The following is a 22,608-nucleotide window of genomic DNA, read 5'->3' as shown; positions in this document are numbered from 1 at the left end:
CACAAAACAAGGAATCAAGCCTCTAGACGAACTTCGGAAAACTATTTAAATCAGTGTAACGTTTTGTTCAAGAACCTCAACTGTAAGCTCACAATAAAGTTAAACAATAATTTCCGCCAAAACTTGTACTTTTCCAACAAACATGTCTTTTGATAAAACGCATTTCGAGGTCGGCTCAGGTTTGAACAAATAAAATAATAACCATCGAAATCCAAAACTCTGGAACACTAACGGGAAGTCAACCCGTTTACCAAAGCACCTTTGCTTTTTGCAACTCCATTTTCGAAATCCTTTTTCAGAAACATTTTCCGAAAACTTTTTTGAAACGTTTTTTTTCGAAAAAATGATCTTCGAAACCCGAAGTCAAACATTCCAATTCGTAGTTAGAAATTCGCACAACCTTCAAGGTCGAATGTTAGTTTGGACATCGAGAGCAAGTCAAATTCCTCAAGTTCACTTTTCTACAAGATTTGAAATTTTTCACAAGCCAACAAAAACTTTTGTGTTATTCGAGATTTTTAAATTGTTCAAAATCGAAAACTCATAAGCACTCTGATACCACATTCTGTAACGCCCCAAGATGCACCTCGCCAACTTCAGCACGTTACAGTGCCGCGAGTCTCTAAAACGTAAACCGAACGCTCGATTTACATCCTAGAGAACCACTAGCATTTTGTTTAATAAACTTTGAATTAGATTATCCGATTTGGATTCTTACATGAACAAATGCGATTTGGATTATCCGATTTGGATTCTTACTTGAAAAGGCTCAGCAACATTATCTTTGCAGTGATGGACCAAGTCATTGATGTCTTGAATTCCTCTCCAAAATAAATGCAAATGGATATAGACCAATAGTGGCAATGGCCATTCAGTACACGATGAATGTCTAAGGACTCATTCCCTTAGAGCAAACACAGAGATTATCAAAAGCCCAGCATACCAGAGCTGCACCAAAATCACTGCTAACACAAGCTTTGCCCGGCGGATCAACCCCATAAACATTTTTACTGTATCTATTTATTGTTGTCAAGCCCTTGCAGCCTTAGCCTAGCCAAACTTGATTCATATAGAAGAGGGGGAAAGAGGATATTAATAGCTATATGCCTAAACACAGCTGGAAATTATGAGGTTTCGTTCAATTAGGAATTGATCTCATAAGATATCGACGAAAGTGGTAATAAGACAATTAGGACAATTATTTACTTCTATGCTTTGTACATGGGGTTTTTCGGTTACATGCATCCACCAATTCAACTACTTCAAAACCAAACTAGGAAAAGCTAGCGCATAAATCAGTATGCAATAATGTCTTTTACAGTCATTTCCTGTCAAGATTATTCTGGAAGCTCAAGAGTGTTTATTGTGGCATTAACGTCTCTTAAAGCCATTTCCTGTCAAGATTATTCTGGAAGCTCAGGGTGTTTATTGTGGGGGATCAATGGCCACATATTGCAGCAAGCTAGTTCACATCCCCAACTTGTTACCAACTGAATGATTAGGAACCACGAATACTGAACAAATGTGATACAACATTAGATCCTTGCTAATCATTCTTCCCAGAAAAGAGAGAAAATCGAGTTGAACAACTAACATGGTAGTCTGCCTCAAATTTTAATTCCAACCAAAACAACCCACCAAAAGCCCCTATTCACCAATAATTCTCCACTTAGGCTTAGTCCAAAAAGATATGTATGAATAAGGTCATTAATTAGCAAACCATTTTTACTGATCTAGTTAGACTATCCGAGCACAAAGTTAAAGCTTCATGAATTAGATGTTTTACAATGGATCACTAAACTGTCCAAATCCAAACTAGATTTAATTTAAAAACTGATAGCCAAATATCTCTAAACATCCAAAAGTTCATCAAAATCCAAATATACCCAAATTCCAGTCTATAATTTACTATAAACGCTGCTATCCATGGATCAAATCTCAACCTACCTCAAAACATTAATAGGATCAGGAATATTCTCATTTCAAGATGGTATAGCAATTTCATTTCCATAGATATGCTGAAGTTTACATCTTGCGGCTTGGAATGATGCTGAGAAAGAAAGGCAAAGAAGGAAAATCCATCAGAAATTTTTACAGATCAGTAGAAGTACGTTGTGGGATACTATATTTCATGTTTATATAGACAGGTCACTAAAAAATCATCTAAAATTCTGCATCACCTTTCCAGATGCGGAAGATCTTCTGATTAATCTGAGACCCTGTCACATTTTGGATGGCATCAAAGGGCATATCCTGAGGAGTGTTCTTCAGCTCTTGAACTACTACATAGATGGTCTTTCCATTCTCAAAGTAGATGCGATTATTGGGATGTTTGGTCTTGGCACCAGCGTGGCGCACTGGCGCTCAAACTCATAAGCATTAAGATGCTGAAAGATAGAATTCTATTCATGAGCTAGATTATGAACCTCAGCTAAAAATAATAATAATAATAATAATAATAATACATCCTAATAAAATGAATTATGTCTTTCTCGATCATAACAGAAAATAACAAGAGTTCATTACCTTTTGAGTGATTGCAGTCAGCACAAGAGCATAGATACCCAGTCCCTTTGATAATTCCATCTAGATTTTTTTGTGAAAAATATAACAAGTCAACACAAGGAAACTAAACAGTACAGAAAATTGCATCACCTAAACAAACAAACAATCAGAATATTCAATAGTAAGCCAGCTTACCTCCCGTGACCAGGAAGAATACTTCACAGGAATACCATCAAACATACTAGTTGACAACAAGTTTTTGACATTCGAAGGAAAGTTGTTTGGAGGAGCTTTCTTAGTCTTTGGCTCTTATATTTTGTGAATATTAACAGTTTTGGAATCAACTTTTACGGCGTCATCTACATGCGCATCCATCTTCGACTCAACAGGATGATCAGAATCTCTCACACCAGATTCTTCCGATGCGTGAGCTGTTGTGTTCTGATTACAGGTCAACAAATCACAGCTACTGATTGATTATCCCACCAGAAGGGTTTGTCTCAGATTCATTAAGGAAACCACCAAAAGATATGGTATTGCTCTCATTCTTATTGTAATTGTGACTCATAGGTAGAACTCTATCTGATTTATCATAAGGAGGACCCATTGGTAAAATATTCAAATCAGCCTTGTCATAGGTCAGACCCATTGATATAGTGTTATCAACATGCTTATCATAGGTCGGAGCCACTGAGATCAAATTCTCGTCTCCTCTACCATATACTGGACCCATAGAAATGAAATTCTCATGCACTTTGTTGTAGGAGTTACCTAATGATATGAAACTGCCATCTCTTTTTCATACGACTGACCAATTGATATAAAACTTCCATTCTCCTTCTCAAAGGGCTGACCCCTATATATGTAGGGGAGTGAAATCCACACTCCCTATTTGTAAAATGCTCAACAAAGCGCGCTGTAAAAGACTTTCTGTGGAACTCATTTACGGCAGACATGGTATGCCGTAAAAGAATACCTGTAGAGTTATTTACGGTCCACATAGCACGTCGTGAAAGACTTTAGGCATAATTCTCAATGTCATTTGTGACACACTCTGCACGCCATTATTGGCATTTCTTCTCTGCAAGAAATTTTATATTGCTGCTCATTTGCCAAATATGGCAGTATATTCAATGTAGCTGCTCAACTAACAATAATTCATTTCAAAACCTAATTCAAAGATTGTCAAAGAGCAAACGTGAATTAACATATATGATACATTAATTGAAATAGGATATCTGTACAAACTTGTTACCATGCCATATGCAACTAAACTACAAAACAATTGCATTTGCATGTCCCTGCAAACTTGAGTTTAAAAGTAACATATTACAGTTCAAAAATATATTGCAGGGTAATTGCAAGGTTTCAAGCACCACTATCCAACTGCAATTTGTATCTCCCAATTAGTTCGAGCAATTTACCAGCAGTACCAACATAAGGCATTAATCTGCATACACCACAAAATTTCGCAGTACCTGCTGGAAACAAGTTTGAGAATATATGTTATACATTAGCTGCACTGTTTTCTTCTTCTTTAAACTAGAGTTAATTAAATAAGATACTAGCAAAGGATCAGAACAGAATCTAAATCACTGAAAGCATAGTACAATACTCGAAATAATAAATAAGATGAGTTCATGCAGTTTCTAAATCTTTCCTCCTTCTTTCAGATATATTTGCATCCAATAATTGGTTTTCAAAAGAGATTCTTATCTTCACAAACTACTTGAACTAAAGTTTCCGAAAATATTTATAATTTGAACTTGGAAATTAGTATTCACCCGACTATAATGGCATAGTCCTCGTATAACGACCTTAATTCTACAATTATAACTAAATTATAAGCAAATGCAGAGAGTTGCAATATGAGAACAAACCAGAATACAGAATCTAGATGGATGTTATTTAACCACCAAAAACAAATAACACTAGTCAAAACAAAAATGAAGAGGTGATTAATGTTAGGATATGTTACCGAAAAGTTCATAAACTAAACTTGTTTGATGTACTTGATAGGCCATGCAATTGTACTTCCTTGAGCCATACTCAGTGTTTCAAACTCCCTAGTTGGTCGATATAAAGCTGTATCCTCAAAAACATCAAGCACCCAAACTTTCCAGCATTCATGACCAAGGGGCACATGATGGACCTTTACATTTGGATCTTTTGACTCAAGTTTTGCAATTGCAACAACCTATTCTTCCATCTCAAACCAACTTAACAATTCGATTCTATTCTGATCATCTTTTGTAACTTTGGTCCTTTTACCTTCCTTGTCTTTGCTTTGTGACCAATGATTAGTAGAATATTGAATACTTGAAGTTTTCTTTTGGTTGCTTTGCTTGCTTTGTGGCCTCCCACTGTCAGAACCTCGAACACTTGCAATATTTTGGTTGCTTTGTACTCCATCACTGCTATGATGTTGAACACTAGGATTTTCATTCTGCGTTTGTAGTGCAAACATATTAGCAGAATGCTGAACACTGTTACTACCCTGCTATTATAACATTAAGGAAATCAGTAACCTGGTTGACTTATCGACCCAAAGTTAATAATTACAAATAAATAAATAATTTAATAGATGTATTTTAAAGACTTACGTGGTTATTCCCTTCTTTCTCTAATCTTGCTAAAAGAGTGGCAACCACTTCTTTCAATCGTTCAATCTCTTGTGATTGAGAAAGCATATTCTATGCTTGAGTGGACACTTGTTTCTCTAAGTTAGCAACTTTGTTTCCAACTTTGGTTTGATATTCTAACTTTGAAGGGACTGCTCCAAATCCTAACCATCTTACCCGTCCTCGTGGATCAGGTCCTAGAATTTGTGCTACAACATCATCTTTCAAAGAAGATGTTTGTGAAGGCTCTTGCTCTGCCCTTTTCTACTTCACTTGTTTCTGTAAAAATCATGTGTCAGTTAGATTGTTAATTAGCTAGTCTTGTGGTATAGATATAGATTTCTTATTGAATTATTTGGTTAAAGAAATAAAAATATCTATGGCATTTAGTAAATACTTATTGATGACAATGGAAGGTGAAGTTCTTAACCACAAATAATCTATTATTAAATTTATCATCTCAATAACCAAATCATTTTAAACTTTCCCAACAAGCAAACCCAACCTAGGGTTTGAGCAGAATGGCGGCGGGCTCCCTTCGATGGTTGGCTGATCTAATACCGGCAAGATTCTTCGTCAGGGCAAGGTTTGTGTCACACCCCGAATTCTGAATTTAAGTAATTCATATTCGAAGCATGAACCTCAAATACCCTGTTTATAATCTCAGAATTTTTTTCTCAAAATCAACTGCACATTACACCTCTTAATAATTACATAAACCAAATCCTCAAGCTACTTATTACAGTACACTCTCACCAAAACAAATTATAAAGCTCAAGAGAGCACAATTCTCCTCACAAAACAAATGCTATAAATCTAATACTAATACTCTAAACCGCACGATCACTGCCCTGATTCTCCTGACCTGTAAGACTACCCGCTACACAATTTGAATAGTGTACCGGGAGTTGCAACAACACAAAACCCGGTGAGCTTTTGACAGCCCGTATGAGTAAACAAGAAAGAACTGTTGATTTATTCAATTATATTTATTATAACTCAAGTAAACAATCAACACAGTCACACGGTAACTCCAAAAATCACATAAACATAAAAGCAAGTATATTCTCGATACTCTCTTTTAAAACTCAACATTTGACTGATCACAACCAACAAATATTGCAACATTAATATGTGAAATAACATTATAGCAAAGCATGCTTGATTCTCTTTTCACTAACACCTTCACATATTAACAATATATCACAAATAGATATTTGATCAAAATAATATAAGTACACTTTTCTTTTTAGTGAATTTTCGGATTAACTAGTAACAAATCATAAATCCACGTGTTAGGGTCCATAATACCAAAACACGGGAAAGCCAGGTTGATTGGTAACAATTCATAAATCCACGTGCTAGGGTCCATAATACCAAAGCACGGGAAACCACATGCTAGGGTCCATAATACCAAAGCATGGGTAAGCCGCAGCATACCAGGGTCCAACGTACTATACCCAAGTATGTATACTCAAAGTAAGCAACCTTCCTAAGAGTATAATAGTGCACTATCTGTAGGGACTAGGGCCCAAGGCTAACTTCCACATAACACCAAAACACATTTACCAGTAATTCACTTAAGCACGGGGTAGTAGATAACACCCGGCTTCACAATTGTACTTCTCAGACATAATCAAAATCACGAAATACAATCTTTATGATTTATAGATCGTATATATGTATATGTACACCCACATAAAGAGACATATTATTTCAAGACAAATCTTTATTTCTTAAAATAATTTCCACATATTCACAATTGGGCATATAAAATAGCTTTCACACCACATGATCAACATTTCATTATTCAACAATTAAATGCGAGATTAATAGCTTGAATAATATCCAATTCATTCTCAATCATTTCATCACACCAATCACACGTCAACCAATATATATATTCCACGTAAATATATATATATATATATATGTAATCATCCGCTCAGGGATGACCACTAATACCAACTATAGTTCAAGCATAAAAACCGTGAAATTCATTTGTATAATAAAATCATTTTACTTACCTATGGACCGTAGTTGATCAAGTCCATATGATTTAAAACAAATATTTATTCCACAAATATTTTCACACAATTGCTACAAAAATAAAGTAATTAAATTTATTCGGTTCGTAATATGAACCACGTGAGATTTACTCACCTCTAATCCAGCTGCGTCTTCTTAACAGCTAAAACAACAATTTTCCCGAATTGTCCGCCAAATCAATCCGTCGATAACCTAATCCAATAATGATCTTAACTTAGCCAACAACTCATAAATGTAATTAAACGACGATCCAACGCTCAGATTCAAATTAAACGATGATCCAACGGTCGGATCTGAATTTAATGATGATCCAACGGTCGGATCCTCACGGATCGCCTTTAGGATCATCCTCCAAAATTATCACGAAGATCCAACGGTCAGATCTTCCTGAATCGCCTTTACTAACATCTCCACAAAATTATACGAAAATCCGACGGTCGGATTCTCACGAATCGCCTTCCGAATTACTATTTCTCAATTATACGAAGATCCAACGGTCGGATCTTCGCCCGTGACCTCACAAAGTCACCGGGACAGTCATACGATCAACATATTAAAATTTGAAGTAAAACCGATGGTCTGATCTTCGCAGATCGTAAACCGAAGATAAAACGTAAAAACCGTAAATAGTAACGTAAAAACGTAAATCCACTATTTATCAACTTTTTCTAACATGACCAAGTTATATATCAAAACGCTCGTATGGATGCATAGATCATCGCCTAGATAATGAAAACTCGAAATATGGTCTGATACGCCGCCACAAGCGGTGGTCAGTGGGCGGTCAACGCGGCGGTCAACGCCGGTCAACCACCTCCGATGGCAAAGTGACCAACTACAAACTGGTTCAAAATGAAAGGGTGATCGACTTCCATACCTGGAGCTAAGTCTGGTTTGGCCTAGATCGTCCTAGATCAAGCTTTGAAGTTTGGATTAATCTGGTGCGTCTGATTTGATCAGATTGAATCTGGGACGTTGAAAAAGTCAAACCATGATCTAGCGTTCTATACACAAAATCGTGATGAAAGGCTTACATGGGGATGATCAGCATGAGGAGGAGATCACGAAAATGGGAAGGATCGGCCGAGGGGATGCCGGAAAATTGGTTTTCCGGTCGGGTCACCGATCGGAACTGTGGCTCCTTCGATCCAGCTTTCGGGGCAGCGGCGGAGCAAAGCGACACCAGAGGGAGGCTCGTCGTGTGCCGGCGATCTCAGGGGAGCCCGGGTCCGGGGACGGAGGAGGCCGGAGGCGCCTTTTTCGGCCGGGTCGGGTCGACTAAGACCCGTCGGGTCTGAGGGTCGAAGGAAGAGAGAGAACGGAGAGAGCTGGGGGACTGTTCAGCAAAAATGAAAATGTTTCGTCCTTAAATGAAATTTCTGATTTTTTTTCGATATTTATAGAAAATTCCCAAATTTCAAAAATTCATAACTTATTCATACGAACTCCGAATATTGCGTTCCACATGTCCACGAACTCGTATCGACGAGCTCTACAACTTTCATGAAGAAAGTTTTCCTAAATTTTGAACGTATAAAAAGTCAACTTTGTTGACCCCCTAAAAAAACTTTCGTTTTTGAAAATAAAATCGTTCGAACTAATTCCACAACTTCTCCAAGCTTCGTACTCGCTCCTACTATCGTGAAATCATTTCTAAAAATCCATGGAATTTAATTTGGATTTTCGGGGTATTACAGTTTGCCTAGGGCGATGCACATGTTTTGAGGACAGATTGGCACCGGCGCTTAGGGGGAGTCGAGGATTCGGCTTTCTTCTCAGAGCCTTGACGAGAGAGACTAATTTCTGGACTGGGGGACTGCAGCTCGGCGACGTCTCTGGTTTGCGGATCCATGCTGCTTCTCCGTTTAATCACTGATCGGAGCAGTTGCCACGAGCGCTTCAGATTGAATTTGGCCGGATTGGTCTTGGTTCCGGCCGGCTTCCATTTTGCGAGCTTGGATTGAGAAAGTCGTCTTATGTCCGACTGGGTGGGTCAACCGCTAGAAAGCTGGCCGGCGGCGGCGATGGCGTGGCAGGAGATGATTAGGGCTTCTGCCCTATTTTCTTGGGTATGGGCATGGCCCTTTGGGTCTGGGCTCCAACTTGGGCTGATGGGCTTTGTTTTGGGGGCCTTCAAGGAGGGTGGTAAGCCCTCAATTATTACTTAATGTTGAGGGTAGGCCTAGCCTAAGATGCGGACTTCTTGGGTTTTTGGATTGATATATGGTACATGACCAATCAATTTCGGATCATGGCTGCTACGGGAGTTGGTAATTATCTGGAATAGGATTGGCGTTTTTTTTTTATAGCGGCTTATGAAGAAGGAGGTGCTCCTATTTGTTTGCTAGGAAGTAGCTTTCTGTTGGTACCGCAATTGCGCGCCTGGCCAATGGGGATGCTAGTAAATGATTTTGCCCTAGAAGACACAGAGTTTCTTTGTTTATAAGTTCGCTAATTTTAGCGAGCTTATCATCGATTTGTAATGAGTCTGTTTTGTTTAGAATAGGGTTTCTGGATTTTCTTGGCGACTATCTTATTGTAAGTACAGTTAGACTCTAGCCATTGGCAGTTTGCCGGCTATTGATCTTAATGATATCAATTTCTATTCAAAAAAAAAAAAAAAACCAAATCATTTGAAATTCTTGCAAGATTAGAAGGAAAAAAAATAAAACAACCATCCAAATTGCATTAGTACATGAAAAATGCACTGAAATCACAATGACAAAGATAATGCTCTCACATATATTTTTTTCAATGTGCATCATATCTAAATTGTGTCGCAATAACAAAGTCTGCAATATAGAGAATATATATTAAATTAATGCAATCAATGTTACAAGGTTTCAGCAAACTGTAATGAAACTAATTAAAAAAAAAACGTACCTCCCAATATGGTAACTCAAAAAACATTGATTTCTTCTTCCATCTCTTTGAAGGCTTTAAAGGATCCTCACTGTCATCATCACTATCATCATCTGAATTGTCAATGGAGTCATCTTCCATTTCATTGACTGAACTTTTTTTACCTTCAGTTCTTCTCCTTTTTCTCCTGTTACTGCTGCCAACCTTTTTTTTTTCTTTCTTTCTTGTGCAACGCTTAGCCTCCTTACCCCAATTATTTTTAATATTCTTCACCACTTGAAATACCTCTGAACCAGTTAGCTTTCTAGGCCTCACTCTATGCTCCTTGGTTCCATTAAACCAAGTTTTATTGTGCCGATATGGATGATCATGTGCAAGAAATCTCCTATGGCACATATATGCATGCTTTTTTCTATTTGGCAGCCATTGAGAGGATGTTTGAACACCACATACCGGACACGCTTTCTTTCCCTTTGTGGAATATCCCGACAAATTCCTGTAAGCGGGAAAATCGTTTATTGTCCACATCAATATAGCTTTCAAGTTGAAGGCAGACTTGGTGAACGCATCATATGCAATAATCGCATTGATCCATAACTCTTTTAAATCTTCAATAAGGGGTTCCAAGTATACATCAATGTCATTTCCCGGTTGCTTAGGACCGGGGATTAGTAATGTTAACATTAAATGTTCATTGGACATGCATAACGATGGAGAGAGATTATATGCAACCAAGATCACAGGCCAACAACTATATCGGGAACTAAGATCACCAAACGGATTAAATCCATCGGATGAAAGACCAAGTCTAAGATTACGAGGATCTTCTGCAAATGAAGGCCACTTGCTATCAATCTTCTTCCATACAAGTGAGTCAACTGGATGACGCATCTTGCCATCTTGACTTTTATGAGTGTGATGCCATGTAAGCTGTTCTGCCTTTTCAGAATCCTTAAACATTCTTCTAAATCTAGGGATAATAGGAAAATATCTCAAGACCTTTGCAGGGACTCCTTTCTCAATCTTTTGGGTGCGCTTATTTACTTTCCACCGAGAGGCACCACATTTAGGACAAGTCTCCATTTGCTCTAGACTCTTTCTAAATAAACAACAATCATTAACACAAGCATGAATCTTCTCATACCCTAGATCAAATGCTTTGAGTAATTTTTTTGTTGAATATAGAGAACTAGGGAGTATGTTATCTGGAGGTAGAAGACTACGAACCATCTCTAAAAGTTCATCGTAGCCACTGTCAGATAAACTATTTGTTGCCTTAAACTTGTAAAACATAATTGTTGCTGACATCTTTGTGGAAGGACAACCTGTGTATAAAGGAAGTTCTGCTTCGGAAACTAAATTCCCAACATTAGGCTCTAGTGGTGCAGGTGCAGGTTCCATAAATTCATCATCTAAATATGCATCTCTGTACATTCTATATGTCTCTAAATTCTCCATGTTTTCCATCATTTCTTGTTGTACAGAAGTGTTCGGATCCCCATGAATGGTACAGTTATTGTAACCCTCATATAACCCATTTGAGATCATGTGATCTAATACTTCATTAGGTGGATGGGACCAGATGTTTATACAGCCACTACAAGGGCATTGGATCCTCTTCGGGTACCCCTTACTTGCATGAATACTAGTAACAAAGTTTCGCGCTCCATCATAAAAACCTCTAGGATCGCTATGACAAAAAAAATAACAGAATGTTTTTAAATTAGAATTATGGTTTATATTATCATAATATTAATGTTTCTGGTTTAGATGTAACCTGCTTTTACAATGTGCCCATTCTGTTTCCATTTTGTTTCACCTTTGTTTTCCTTGAGGCTACATTCTAACTTGTATTTAGACAGTAAACACATTCCAGATGTTTAAATACTATAACTATAATTATCCAGATAATAAAAGAGCTACAAGTAATAAAAAGAAATTAAAAAAAAAAAAAAACTAGCACAGAACTACACATGTGCAGTTCTTTATATTTCATTGTTTCAATCATGTGCTGCTTAGTTAAAGGAATCTTGAAATCAAATGACAAGGAGAGAGAGAGAGAGAGAGAGAGAAGAGAGAGAGAGAGAGAGAGAGAGAGAGATCTTACTAGTTACTGCATTTCACAGAAAGCATGATAATGGAGGTGATCATTTAATCTTTCATTCCACAGAAAAGTTGCCTTTATTACCAACTCTAGCACTAAACTGTCAATGTTGATATCTCCAAGGGTTGAAAAAGTGTAGCTGGCTAATAAAACAACTAGATTAGAAATCATATAATAACAATATAGCAATTAAAGAAAAAGTGGCTAGATAGAAGTAATACAACATAGACGTCCAGAGGACAAACAGATAACAAATTTGAAAAAAAATAAATTATAACTCTTGTGATCAAATATGCTAATTAATACCTACAACGTTGAGAGAAAAGAGGAAAAAATAAGCAGGCAAAATTGAGAGGAAAGAAGAACAGCTCAGAAAACGTTAATGTTTGATGCATTCCTTTTTCAATTTTCCATTAATACAGAGGAAATCGCAATAGATATTCTCCAATAAAGCAAGGGTTCTTGACCTATAAAGCACCAAAATAAGAAAAAATTATCTCACTTACCCCATCAAACAGATTTTTGTTCCCATATACACAATTCAACAGGAAATGACCATTTTGCCCTCAAATCAATTAAAGAATTGCAATGACTGCCATTAGCATCAATCTCCTTCATCCCGATCTCTCTCTCCCCTCTCTCTCTCTCTCTCTCTCTCTCTCCAGCAGGACGCCCACGACGCCGGCTCTCTCTTTCCCCGTTGCCACCTGGCTCTGCCACCATCGCCGTCGTCGTGCCCTCTACGGCCAGGCTCGACGCCAAGCCAACAGTCCTCTTCGCTGAGAAGCTCAGACTCCCCGCGGTCGGGCTAGACCTTCTGAAGGCATGGCTGGTGGTGGTGTTGGTGTTTGTGAGAAGTGGAGAGAACGATGGTAGGTGGGGATTGGCACGTGGAGAGTGGAAGTGGAAGTGGAGTGGGTTCATATTCACAACAGTGGCGGATGCACATAGGGACGAGTGGGGGCCACTGCCCCCAGTCAGCTTTTGACATTTGGCAATTGAGTCTTTTTTTTATTCTTTTTTTTTTTAATGTCAGTTATGTTTCAACATTTAATATATACTAACTTTTCTCCACACATGCTCTGCATGTGCAATAAAAAAAGAAAACGGTTATTGCAGAGAAGAGTGGGTTGTGTGTTCTTTTTTTGTTTATTCTTTTAATAAAAATATATTTTGTAAATGTCATAATTGACCTTATGATTTAATTAATTCTCAAAGTTTATTAATTTTATGGAGTTATTTCTGTCAAAATTTTAAATTCGGGCTAACAAACTCTCTTCTCTTAATAGTAGTATAGATATATATTGAATATCAATATAATAGATAATCTTCTCAAAAATATATATATATATATATATATATAATTGATATTTACGGTGTTGTTTCACAAAGCACTATGCCACTATGCCACTAGCCCACTATCATGAATATATAATTATATATATATATGTAAAGGGTGAAGCTTGCTGGCCACTATCATGAAGCTTGCCGGCCATTTCCCATTTCCCATTTCCCATTGTTTTAGTTCTACTGAGAATCCCCAAACAACCAAACTCAATACTTGCAGACTTCCAGTCTTCTTCGATAGAGTCCGATTTCGACTCTTTGAGTCTTCAATCTCTGCCCTTCTGCAATTCAGTCTTGGATTGATGATCTTGAAGGTCAGTTCTTCATCTTCTCAACGACTTTGTTAATTAGATTAAATTACTCTTTTCTATTAAAATTGCAGTTGCATGTGAAAGATTAAAGTTGGAGAGATTCTTATTTTTGGAACATCAAACGATCGAGTTATCATCACCCCTTCCCTTATAGAGAGTGAAAAAGATCAAAACAGAGTTGTGTACGTAGAACTAAAATCTTCCTTCCGATCCTGGATCCTGGAGTAAGGACTAAAATTTCAGATTATCATCACAATCTTAGGGATAAAATCTGCTAAGAGGTCCTTGTCAGCTAGAAATCATCAGTTCGTCCAAACACAGTGCCGAGAAGAGAAACGAAGGTTTGTCTCTGATTGGTTTAATGACTTCCCTAGCTAATTGGTTAGAATATAGCATATTAGCCAAAGATGCTGCATTTGATTTCATATTCAGTTTGCATTTGATGAGAATTATACTTGGATCGAGTCACTCATGAGTTATCACAAGCCCTACAAAAAGATGATCAGGACGTACATAGTGAATGCTATGGATTTAGTGAAAAGTGTGCAAGAGAAAATTGCAAACTTTAAGGGAGAGTGGATATGTGTTCATATTAGTGTTCCAAACTCTCTGTTTTTCTAGGTATGTGCTCTATTTTGCTTCTTGCAAACTCTCTGTTTTGTCAGACCTTTTGTGCTATTGAACATTGTTTTTCCAAGTTCAAGGGCTGAGCATGATAGTTTGCAATGAATGAGTCACATGACATTTGCTAGTAAACTCTGTTTCTTTTATTGCATTCCTCTACTTCCCATTTAGTGCAAATCTGTTAATGAATGAATCACTTGAAATTTTTTATTAAATTCGGTTTCTTTGATTGCACTCCTCTGCTTCCCATTTGGTGCAAATATATTAATAAATGAGTCTATTCCAGCTTGCCCCCAGAGGTATATATTCCTGCGTCCGCCACTGAATAGCGTAGTCAGGAATTTTTGTTAAGGGGGTCAATGCATAGCAAAGTTTAAGAAAAAATGAAGAGTGGTTTTCAAGTAGATACTATTCTACAAATTTAATCACCTAAATAGCCTACATATTCACCTAAGTTATTTGGTATAATAAAATAGGTAAGAAAACCTGTAAATCATGACAAGAGAAACATACTACTGAGAAACAAGGAAAACAGAGGGAATAGATACAAAAGAAGTTGGTATTCTTTGATGAGTAAAGTAACTTTTCTTTTGTTTTAAAATGGGCAAATAGTGAATTATCTCTTCTATCTCATATAGAAAATTATAAATACAGTACATATATAACAGATTTTTTCAAAATTTTGGCAAGGGTCAAATGACTCTTATGGGCATTGAACTTTCTGAAGACTGAAGTGGTTCAAGAATGCTATTGTATTTTCTAAGGACTGAAGTTCATAATATGAATTTCACATGGGAAGATAAGAAATTTGTCTATGAATTTATAAAGGTTTTGTCAACTTTATCCATTACCAATTGATCTTAGATATGAAGCCCATATTACTTTCACTTAGTAGATCAATTGAACCTCTCTATCTGTTGCCTGCAGCTTCGATTGGATCTCTCTGGAGTCTGCAGTTAATTGCTGGTTAGTTTTTCTTTCTGTATGTGCAGGTTAGAAACTTATAACTTAACACCAATATTATTCACTCACCAAGCACATGCCGACGTGCATAATTAAGTTTTCCTTTTTCTTCGTTACTGTATGTAAGGATGTTTATATACTCAACCCAACAAAATAGGATATACATGAATACCACGTACAGATTGGATTGGAAGAATTAATGACGTGCACCAATATATTAGCCTCACCTACACAATTAGAGACAAGCTATGGTACTGTGATGTTTATCATACACTCATTTTACATTTATTTGAACAAAAAGGTTTATTATTTGAATCAAAATTACAACATTGAGAACAAAGTTACCATATTCATTTACACTATTTACATATAATTAAGCACAGTGCAATGTATTCCCCCGAGAAGAAAAAGAAGCCCTTCGCCAGAATTCAGAGTATGAAATAGGAGTTTTTCATACATTTCAGACCTGGCACTGAACCAGCTTATTATTGTTAATTAGTTCATTTATTTTTCTTCCTCTGCCACAAATACTATTAATTGCCTCGGTAGGTACCAGCTACCAGAACATGAAAAAGTAAATGCAGTCGTACATTGCTAGTGAAGGTTCAATTAATATGACAATCTAACCAGCGGCCCACCTAACTAGCTTCCATTTTCTGTGCGTGTATATATATTTGTGCACACACTCATATTTTGGTACAGAACTACAGAAGAGAGCAGCAACTTAGCTTAATAAGCTTAGCAAGAAGATGGCATGGCTACCTTGGATGGTGCGGAAGCCGGTTTATTTTCTGGGGAGGCAATGGAACGGTGTCGACATAGTTAGTGTTTTCACCCTTGGTGCTATACATCTTCTTGCTCTTCTGGCGCCATTTCATTTCACATGGTCTGCGTTTTGGTTGGGCGTAGCACTCTACTATGTCACTGGTGTGGGGGTAACTTTATCTTTTCATAGAAATCTCGCCCACGGAAGCTTCAAGCTTCCCAAATGGCTCGAATACTTCTTCGCCTATTGCGCCGTTCATTCGCTTCAGGTTCATCTATGCCCTAAATTTCATTCTTTTTTGAATTCTTAAATATTTCACATCGGAAAGGTGAAGATCTCATATATGTAATTTATAAAGTTATGGAGTTGGGTTTTGGTCTTATAGGGAAGTCCACTAGAATGGGTTAGCTCACACAGGAGTCACCACCAGTTTGTGGACACGCCGAATGACCCTCATACCCCTCTTAAGGGTTTCTGGTTTAGTCACATTGGTTGGATCTTTGATTATCGTAAACGTTTTGGAAGTGTGCGTATAAATCTCCTGTACTCTTCATTTGATTACACACTGTTATTCCTGTACAAATGAAAGTTTTTTTTTTTTAATTACACGTACTTACTATTAATTAACTTTGAAATTGTGCAGTATGATGGAAAACTATACAATGTTGGAGATTTGAAAAAACAGACATATTATAAGTTTCTTCACTACACGCACCCTTATCATTCTATTGCTTGTGGAGTTGTACTCTATCGCATAGGAGGAATGCCCTATTTAGTTTGGGCACTGGTAATAAAATTTCTCTTACCTTTTTATATTTTTAAATTCATCGTCCTTTCAGTTTTAACTAATAGTTAACTATTTGTTCTTTTTATTTTGTAACTATTTGTAGGCTGTGAGAACGATATTTTTTCTCCATGTAACTTTTTCAATAAATTCGGTTTGCCACATATGGGGAAACCAAGTATGGGATACTGGTGATTTGTCCAAAAACAACTGGTAATTAATATTATTATATATTGTATCTTCTCTACGTACATAGTTAATGATATGTTTATTGGCTACTGATAGTGATTAATGCCATGAAATTTAATATGTTGTGTTGTTTAGGTTATGCGGATTGCTAGCTCATGGAGAAGGTTGGCACAATAACCACCATGCTTTTGAGTACTCAGCTCGACAAGGTTTTGAATGGTGGCAAATTGATATTACTTGGTATCTGATAAGGTTTCTTGAGATTGTTGGTTTGGCAACGGATGTTAAGCTCCCGACTGAGCTTCAGAAGAACCGAAAAGCTTTGTCAAACAAAATCAGTAGCATGGAGCAGGAGGGAAGGTTTGAAACAAAAGTGAAATGATTTAAGAGGAAACCTATCTGCTCAGAATCTCAGATCGATATAATCTGATATAAGCATATGAGTACAAGTACATGCATTGTGCTATATATATGTCGATATGTTTTAATACGGTTTTATCAACATATCTCCTTTTGGTGAGTAATATTTACCAAGTGAAAATAAGTGGAAACTAGTCTGCAAATTAATATAGATCGAGTTTATCTTTCTCATGGATCGATGCAGCAAATTTGTTTGTGGGGGGGGGGGGGGGGGGGGGCAGGGAGAACACCCACCTTCTAAATTAATGCCACATTAATTTATCTTTGTCTAACCATGGTTAATAAAAAAGAAAATATTTTACCATTTGCTTATTTCTTCAGTACCGAAACCAATGAAACCCAGCAAAAAGCCAAAAACTCCAACTTTTCTTTTCCATCTTCATGCAAACCTACCCAGAAAATCCAAATTGACATATGATTCTCATTTCATGTCCAAATAAACTTTTGAAAAGCTGTAATTCAAGTTCACTGTGAACTTGCTATGTGATAGGTGTTTAATCGCACTTGCCTTGTGATTTGAGTTAACGGGTCCACTATATGCTTACATGGCACGAATTGATTGGCCCTACGATCAACCCCTTCTCGCCAATCATTCCCGCCTCGTAGTGCAGGATCCTATCTAAACCTCTTGACTGTTCTGAATATGAACCTACTCCACTTCCACTCCCCACCTGCCATCGTTCTCTCCACTTCTCACAAACACCACCACCAGCCATGCCTTCAGATGGTTCAGCCCGGCCTCGCCGAGCTTCTCGGCGACGAGGAGTCCGACTCCTTCAGAAGGTCCAGCCCAGCCGCGGAGAGTTTGAGCTTCTCGGTGAAGAGGACTGTCGGCTTGGCGTCGAGCCTGAGCACTGAATGGTTGATGCTGATGGCTGTCATTGTAATTCTTTAATTGGTTTGAGGGCAAAATGGTCATTTCTTGTTTAATTGTGTGTGGGAACCAAAATCTGTTGATGGGATAAGTGTGATAATTTTTTCATATTTTGGTGTCGGCTTGTCGTCGAGCCTGAGCACTGAATGGTTGATGCTGATGGCTGTCATTGTAATTCTTTAATTGGTTTGAGGGCAAAATGGTCATTTCTTGTTTAATTGTGTGTGGGAACCAAAATCTGTTGATGGGATAAGTGTGATAATTTTTTCATATTTTGGTGCTTTTGGTCAAAAACTCTTAAAAAAATTTATTGGGGTAAGTGGGAAAAAAATCCCTAAAAATGGAGTAAATGGACAAAAACCCATAAATCAATCTAATTATGTCATTTATGAAATAAGATATTTATTTAAAGATTTTACATGAGCAATTATGTTATCAATTTTTTTTTTTATTTCAATGTAGTTATGTTTTGACTCTCTTAGATGAAATTTCTAGCTACACCACTACCATGGAATGATGGAATGCAATGAAATGATGAAACATGTTAAACTTTATTAACAATATTTTTTCCTTAAGTGTAAGCTCACCCTTCATAGAGTATGATTTTAGGATGTGTTTTAAATTTTTTTAATGAATTTTATTGTTTTCTAACTTTGAAGAATCCTAAAAAGTATTTGCATCATGATTTTTGAGTTCCGGCTGTTGGAGAAGTGTTTTAAATTCATTGTTTGTGGGTGAGAAAATGAAAACAGTGCATGAGATTTGAATAAAAATCGTGTGATATAGTCCATAGTATTGAAAATTAGTAAAATACAGTAGATAACAAATTATAACCCCATATCCCAGTACTATTTGGTCTAATTGCATAAATCTCTCTTTTGTAAGTGGGAGGTAAATCAAACTTACAAAAAAAAAAAACTAGTTATTGGTATGATAAAAAAAATTACAACTCCATAATTTATATTAAAAAAATAAATAAATAAAATAAAAAAGAAGAAGAAGAAGAAGGGAATTTTAATATTAAATAGGAATTTACAGCTCGCCTGACCACCAACGACTTTCCTCCGGGAATGTGCCAAAAATCCATCTCCTAAACCTTCTTTTTTTCTGCCCATTTTTCCGACTTGTCTGTTCACCTTAAGCCTCTAACGTCCTTTTGAACAACACCAATCTCTCCCACATGCACAATTTGATGGCCAACCCTCCCTTCTGAGCTGCATGCTTTCAATGGACCACGTTGGTTTTGTGGAAAAGATCACTTCTTTTATTTTAGTTGAACATTTATGTTTCCCTTTATATTTGGGATATTGTAATGCATCATTAGGTAGGTAGCTTTTGTTTAACTGTGAACATTTATGTTTTCCTTAATGTCTAATGTATCAGGATGACTCAACTTGTTTGTGCATCAAATTTGCTTCAAAGGTTGCACCAACCGAGATCAAGTTTTTGGATGTGTATGCTGTTGTGCTGATCAACTATGGTGTGATTCATGGACCAAATGTCTCGAATGCTCGAAGATGCCTTAAGGCCTTAAGGGTCAACGTGACTATGAGGTTGATGTTTGTTCGATTCCTTTCCTTGGTTCTGTGTGCTTCAAGTCCCTCATCCGGTAGTAATATCTTTTGTGTTTACATTGATGCAGATTTACCACTTTACGGTTGCATAGTTTCCAGAGCTCAAGGACTTTGCCGTCTGTTCCGGTCCTTGCTAGATATACATTTGGTCACAAGGATCTCCACATATGTCAGATATGGGTCAATCAAATCAATGCTTCTCTGGACTTAGAGCAGGGGACGCCAAAAAATCTTTTGGTATGTATTGTACTTGGCTAAACACTACACTTTTTTTCTTGTTTCAATCATAAGTTGTTTAGTTGGTTGATCTAAATGGACATAAAGTGGTAATATAATTCTTTTCCAGAAACGTTTTCTGCTTGGCTAGGTTTTTGTTCATCCAAGGAGTGGGAAGGGAAATGCCTGCAAAACTTGGGACAGTGTGGCTCCTATATTCTCCCGTGCTAAAGTGAAAACAAAGGTAAACTTTTAGCTTTATTTGCTTTTTGTTTTTGTTTTTTTGGAAGGAACCAAGATTGCTCATTTCCTGCATCTAAGAAGTCTATTGAAGAAAGTAATACTGCTAAATCACATACTGTTATAACAAGCAGAGATGTCACTTCCTTCATCAGGTGATTGTGACCGAAAGGGCAGGGCATGCATATGATGCGATGGCAACTATAGGAAACAAGTAGCTTATTTCATATGATGGAGTTATAGCTGTTGTAAGCAACTTATGATGTGTTTGTCTATTCTTAAGTTTAGCTGATGCTTTATTGCTCTTATTCCAAATTAGTGATTGTTGACAATTGATTTGCTTCCAGGGTGGTGATGGTTTTTTCAACAATATTCTTAATGGATTTCTTTCTTCAAGGCATAAAGCTCCATATCCACCAACTCCTTCAGATTTCCTTGATTCTGCTAGTTGTAATGAGAGTCTCATTGTAAATGATCCAAGTGAAACCGTTATTGAAGCTTCTTCTCAGAATAATGAGCAGTCTCCCCTCCAATATTAATGGCTCTGGACTCAGGAGTCTCAAATATCAGTAAGTACAATAACCAAATGTTTCCATACAAGTCAGATTTTGAATTTGATTCCTAGCTGTAAAAGGTGGTTAGCTGACATATCACTGGAAGTAAAGGGACTGGGTTATGGTTCTTGCAGTGTTGGTAGTTTATGATGCTTAAAATTTACATTTAATTTCATTGTATTTTATGTGTATTTAGTATTTACTAGTGCATGGTACCTGATAATCGCTTTTTATTGTTTTGAAAACCTGGCAGATCAAGAGCCTGAGATTTCCCTCCCCTGTGAACATTTAAGATTTGGACTCATTCCTGCTGGCTCAACTGATGCCATTGTGATGTGGTACTCCTTTGCTTTTTTGAATCAGCATTAAGAATTTTCTGCCTTATTGTTTTCCCACTACCGCGCCATATATGAGATTATTGATTTCCAGGGCATATTGATATGATACTATTCTTCCTATATTTCAACTGATATTCTTTTAGTTGGTGTAACAAAAGGTGTTTACCTTTCTTTTTTTCTTTTTTTCAGTACAACTGGGGCTCAAGATCCTATGACATCTGCATTTCACATTGTCCTTGGTAAAACAATGGCTTGATGTTGCCCAAGTTGTGAGGTGGAAAACAGAATCTACATCGGAGGTTGACACTTACGTGCACTGTGTGGCTTCTAGATTTAGTTTAATGCTATAGCCAATTGTGCTTGCTGATTTGGTCAGTGTAATGTGCAATTTAGTAAGCATTGTAGGCTTGAAGTCTCTACCTAGTGTGCTTTCCATTCATGTTGTTTTCTTCGATCTGCAGCTGTACAAGTACCGAAGGTAGAAAATCTTGATCAAGGGAGCAGCTTAGGAGTGAAAGCCTCTGACGACGATCATTCTGTCACCTTCACCTTTGGTGACCAGTGGAGCTGGAACTGATGCACCTATGGATATTGATATTGTGGATTCATCAACTTTGAATGTCAAGAATCAATATATAGAGATTTGGGTAAGATATCTAATGTGACTAACCCCCTTCTCCATTTCTCTAGCTCATCTCGAGTCTCTAACTCTTAACCGTTGGCTACTGTGCTGCTGCTGCAGGATTATGAGAACAGCAAATATCCTACTACTCTGGAGACCCAGGTATTCTCCATAGATGCATTTTGAAAGTTACATGACTTTTCTTTTCCATGCAATTGATGGATTTCAATGAGTGTAAAAGTTGTTATACAAAGAGACTCTGATTTTTATTGTGTACAATTATGAGCTTATTACTCGGTTCTACTCATTTTCTTTTATACATTCCTAATGAGAATGAAGTTGTTGAGGATGCTGCAAAGGAGTATGATGAGAGTACTATAAATTGTGCTTGTGTAGCTTACTTATATTGTGCATATAGCCTTGTTCCGGTAATTGGGCACTCTACTTTTGAGTGATGAACAGAGAAGGCTCCCTTATTATGCTGCTATGCTCCTCCCACTTAGGAAGACCATGTACAGAGGTGAAAAAGGGAAAGATTTTCCTGTGGTGAATTACATGTTCAGACACTCCCTTGAGCAAAAAGTCAGTGATGCTGAAACTGTTATAAAGATACATCATGAATTTGAGAAGTTCTTGCCTTTGCTT

The 22,608-nt window shown here is 37.1% G+C and overlaps 2 protein-coding genes, 1 long non-coding RNA gene and 2 pseudogenes across 15 annotated transcripts; 2 read left to right on the top strand and 3 right to left on the bottom strand.

The window, feature by feature from the left end:
• Positions 1-1,982: 1,982 nt before the first annotated feature.
• Positions 1,983-3,570, bottom strand: LOC133716391 (uncharacterized; annotated as a pseudogene).
• Positions 3,571-3,748: 178 nt separating this feature from the next.
• Positions 3,749-5,315, bottom strand: LOC133713835 (uncharacterized). The gene is made up of 3 exons (XR_009848266.1): positions 5,109-5,315; positions 4,484-5,002; positions 3,749-3,983 (listed from the first exon to the last, which is right to left on the bottom strand). It is a non-coding gene; the product is annotated as an uncharacterized LOC133713835 (long non-coding RNA).
• Positions 5,316-9,936: 4,621 nt separating this feature from the next.
• On the bottom strand, positions 9,937-11,846 carry LOC133716390 (uncharacterized). Its single transcript, XM_062143103.1, has 3 exons — positions 11,815-11,846; positions 10,059-11,727; positions 9,937-9,942 (listed from the first exon to the last, which is right to left on the bottom strand). Exons 1-3 carry the CDS (start codon positions 11,844-11,846, stop codon positions 9,937-9,939), a joined length of 1,707 nt encoding a protein of 568 aa, XP_061999087.1.
• A 1,787-nt stretch (positions 11,847-13,633) lies between these two features.
• On the top strand, positions 13,634-17,716 carry LOC133713829 (palmitoyl-monogalactosyldiacylglycerol delta-7 desaturase, chloroplastic-like). Of its 13 annotated transcripts, none has more exons than XM_062139872.1 (8): positions 13,634-13,802; positions 14,062-14,140; positions 15,351-15,389; positions 16,097-16,420; positions 16,538-16,678; positions 16,796-16,939; positions 17,043-17,149; positions 17,261-17,716. In XM_062139872.1, the coding sequence occupies exons 4-8, from the start codon at positions 16,136-16,138 to the stop codon at positions 17,505-17,507; spliced, it is 924 nt and encodes a 307-aa protein (XP_061995856.1). In that variant the 5' UTR covers positions 13,634-13,802; positions 14,062-14,140; positions 15,351-15,389; positions 16,097-16,135; the 3' UTR covers positions 17,508-17,716. The 13 variants fall into 13 exon arrangements, with proteins under 13 accessions (XP_061995856.1, XP_061995847.1, XP_061995853.1 ...); XM_062139863.1 differs by having other exon boundaries at positions 16,089-16,420; XM_062139869.1 differs by having other exon boundaries at positions 15,351-15,415; positions 16,089-16,420.
• Positions 17,717-18,188: 472 nt separating this feature from the next.
• LOC133716389 (ceramide kinase-like) lies at positions 18,189-21,806 on the top strand (annotated as a pseudogene).
• Positions 21,807-22,608: the final 802 nt, after the last annotated feature.

The sequence above is a fragment of the Rosa rugosa genome, chromosome 6 (assembly GCF_958449725.1).
Source record: "Rosa rugosa chromosome 6, drRosRugo1.1, whole genome shotgun sequence".
Classification (NCBI taxonomy): Eukaryota; Viridiplantae; Streptophyta; class Magnoliopsida; order Rosales; family Rosaceae; genus Rosa; species Rosa rugosa.
Note: the sequence above shows the minus strand (reverse complement) of the source record. Positions and strands in the feature narration are given on the sequence as shown.

Coding starts and splice junctions, on each gene's coding strand:
- LOC133713829 (XM_062139868.1), top strand. CDS start 16,136: ATGGCATGGCTACCTTGGATGGTGCGGAAGCCGGTTTATTTTCTGGGG. Junction 16,679..16,795: donor ATCGTAAACGTTTTGGAAGT/GTGCGTATAAAT, acceptor GAAATTGTGCAG/TATGATGGAAAACTATACAA. Junction 16,940..17,042: donor CCTATTTAGTTTGGGCACTG/GTAATAAAATTT, acceptor AACTATTTGTAG/GCTGTGAGAACGATATTTTT.
- LOC133716390 (XM_062143103.1), bottom strand. CDS start 11,846: ATGGAAACAGAATGGGCACATTGTAAAAGCAG. Junction 11,728..11,814: donor TGGGCACATTGTAAAAGCAG/GTTACATCTAAA, acceptor TTTTTGTCATAG/CGATCCTAGAGGTTTTTATG.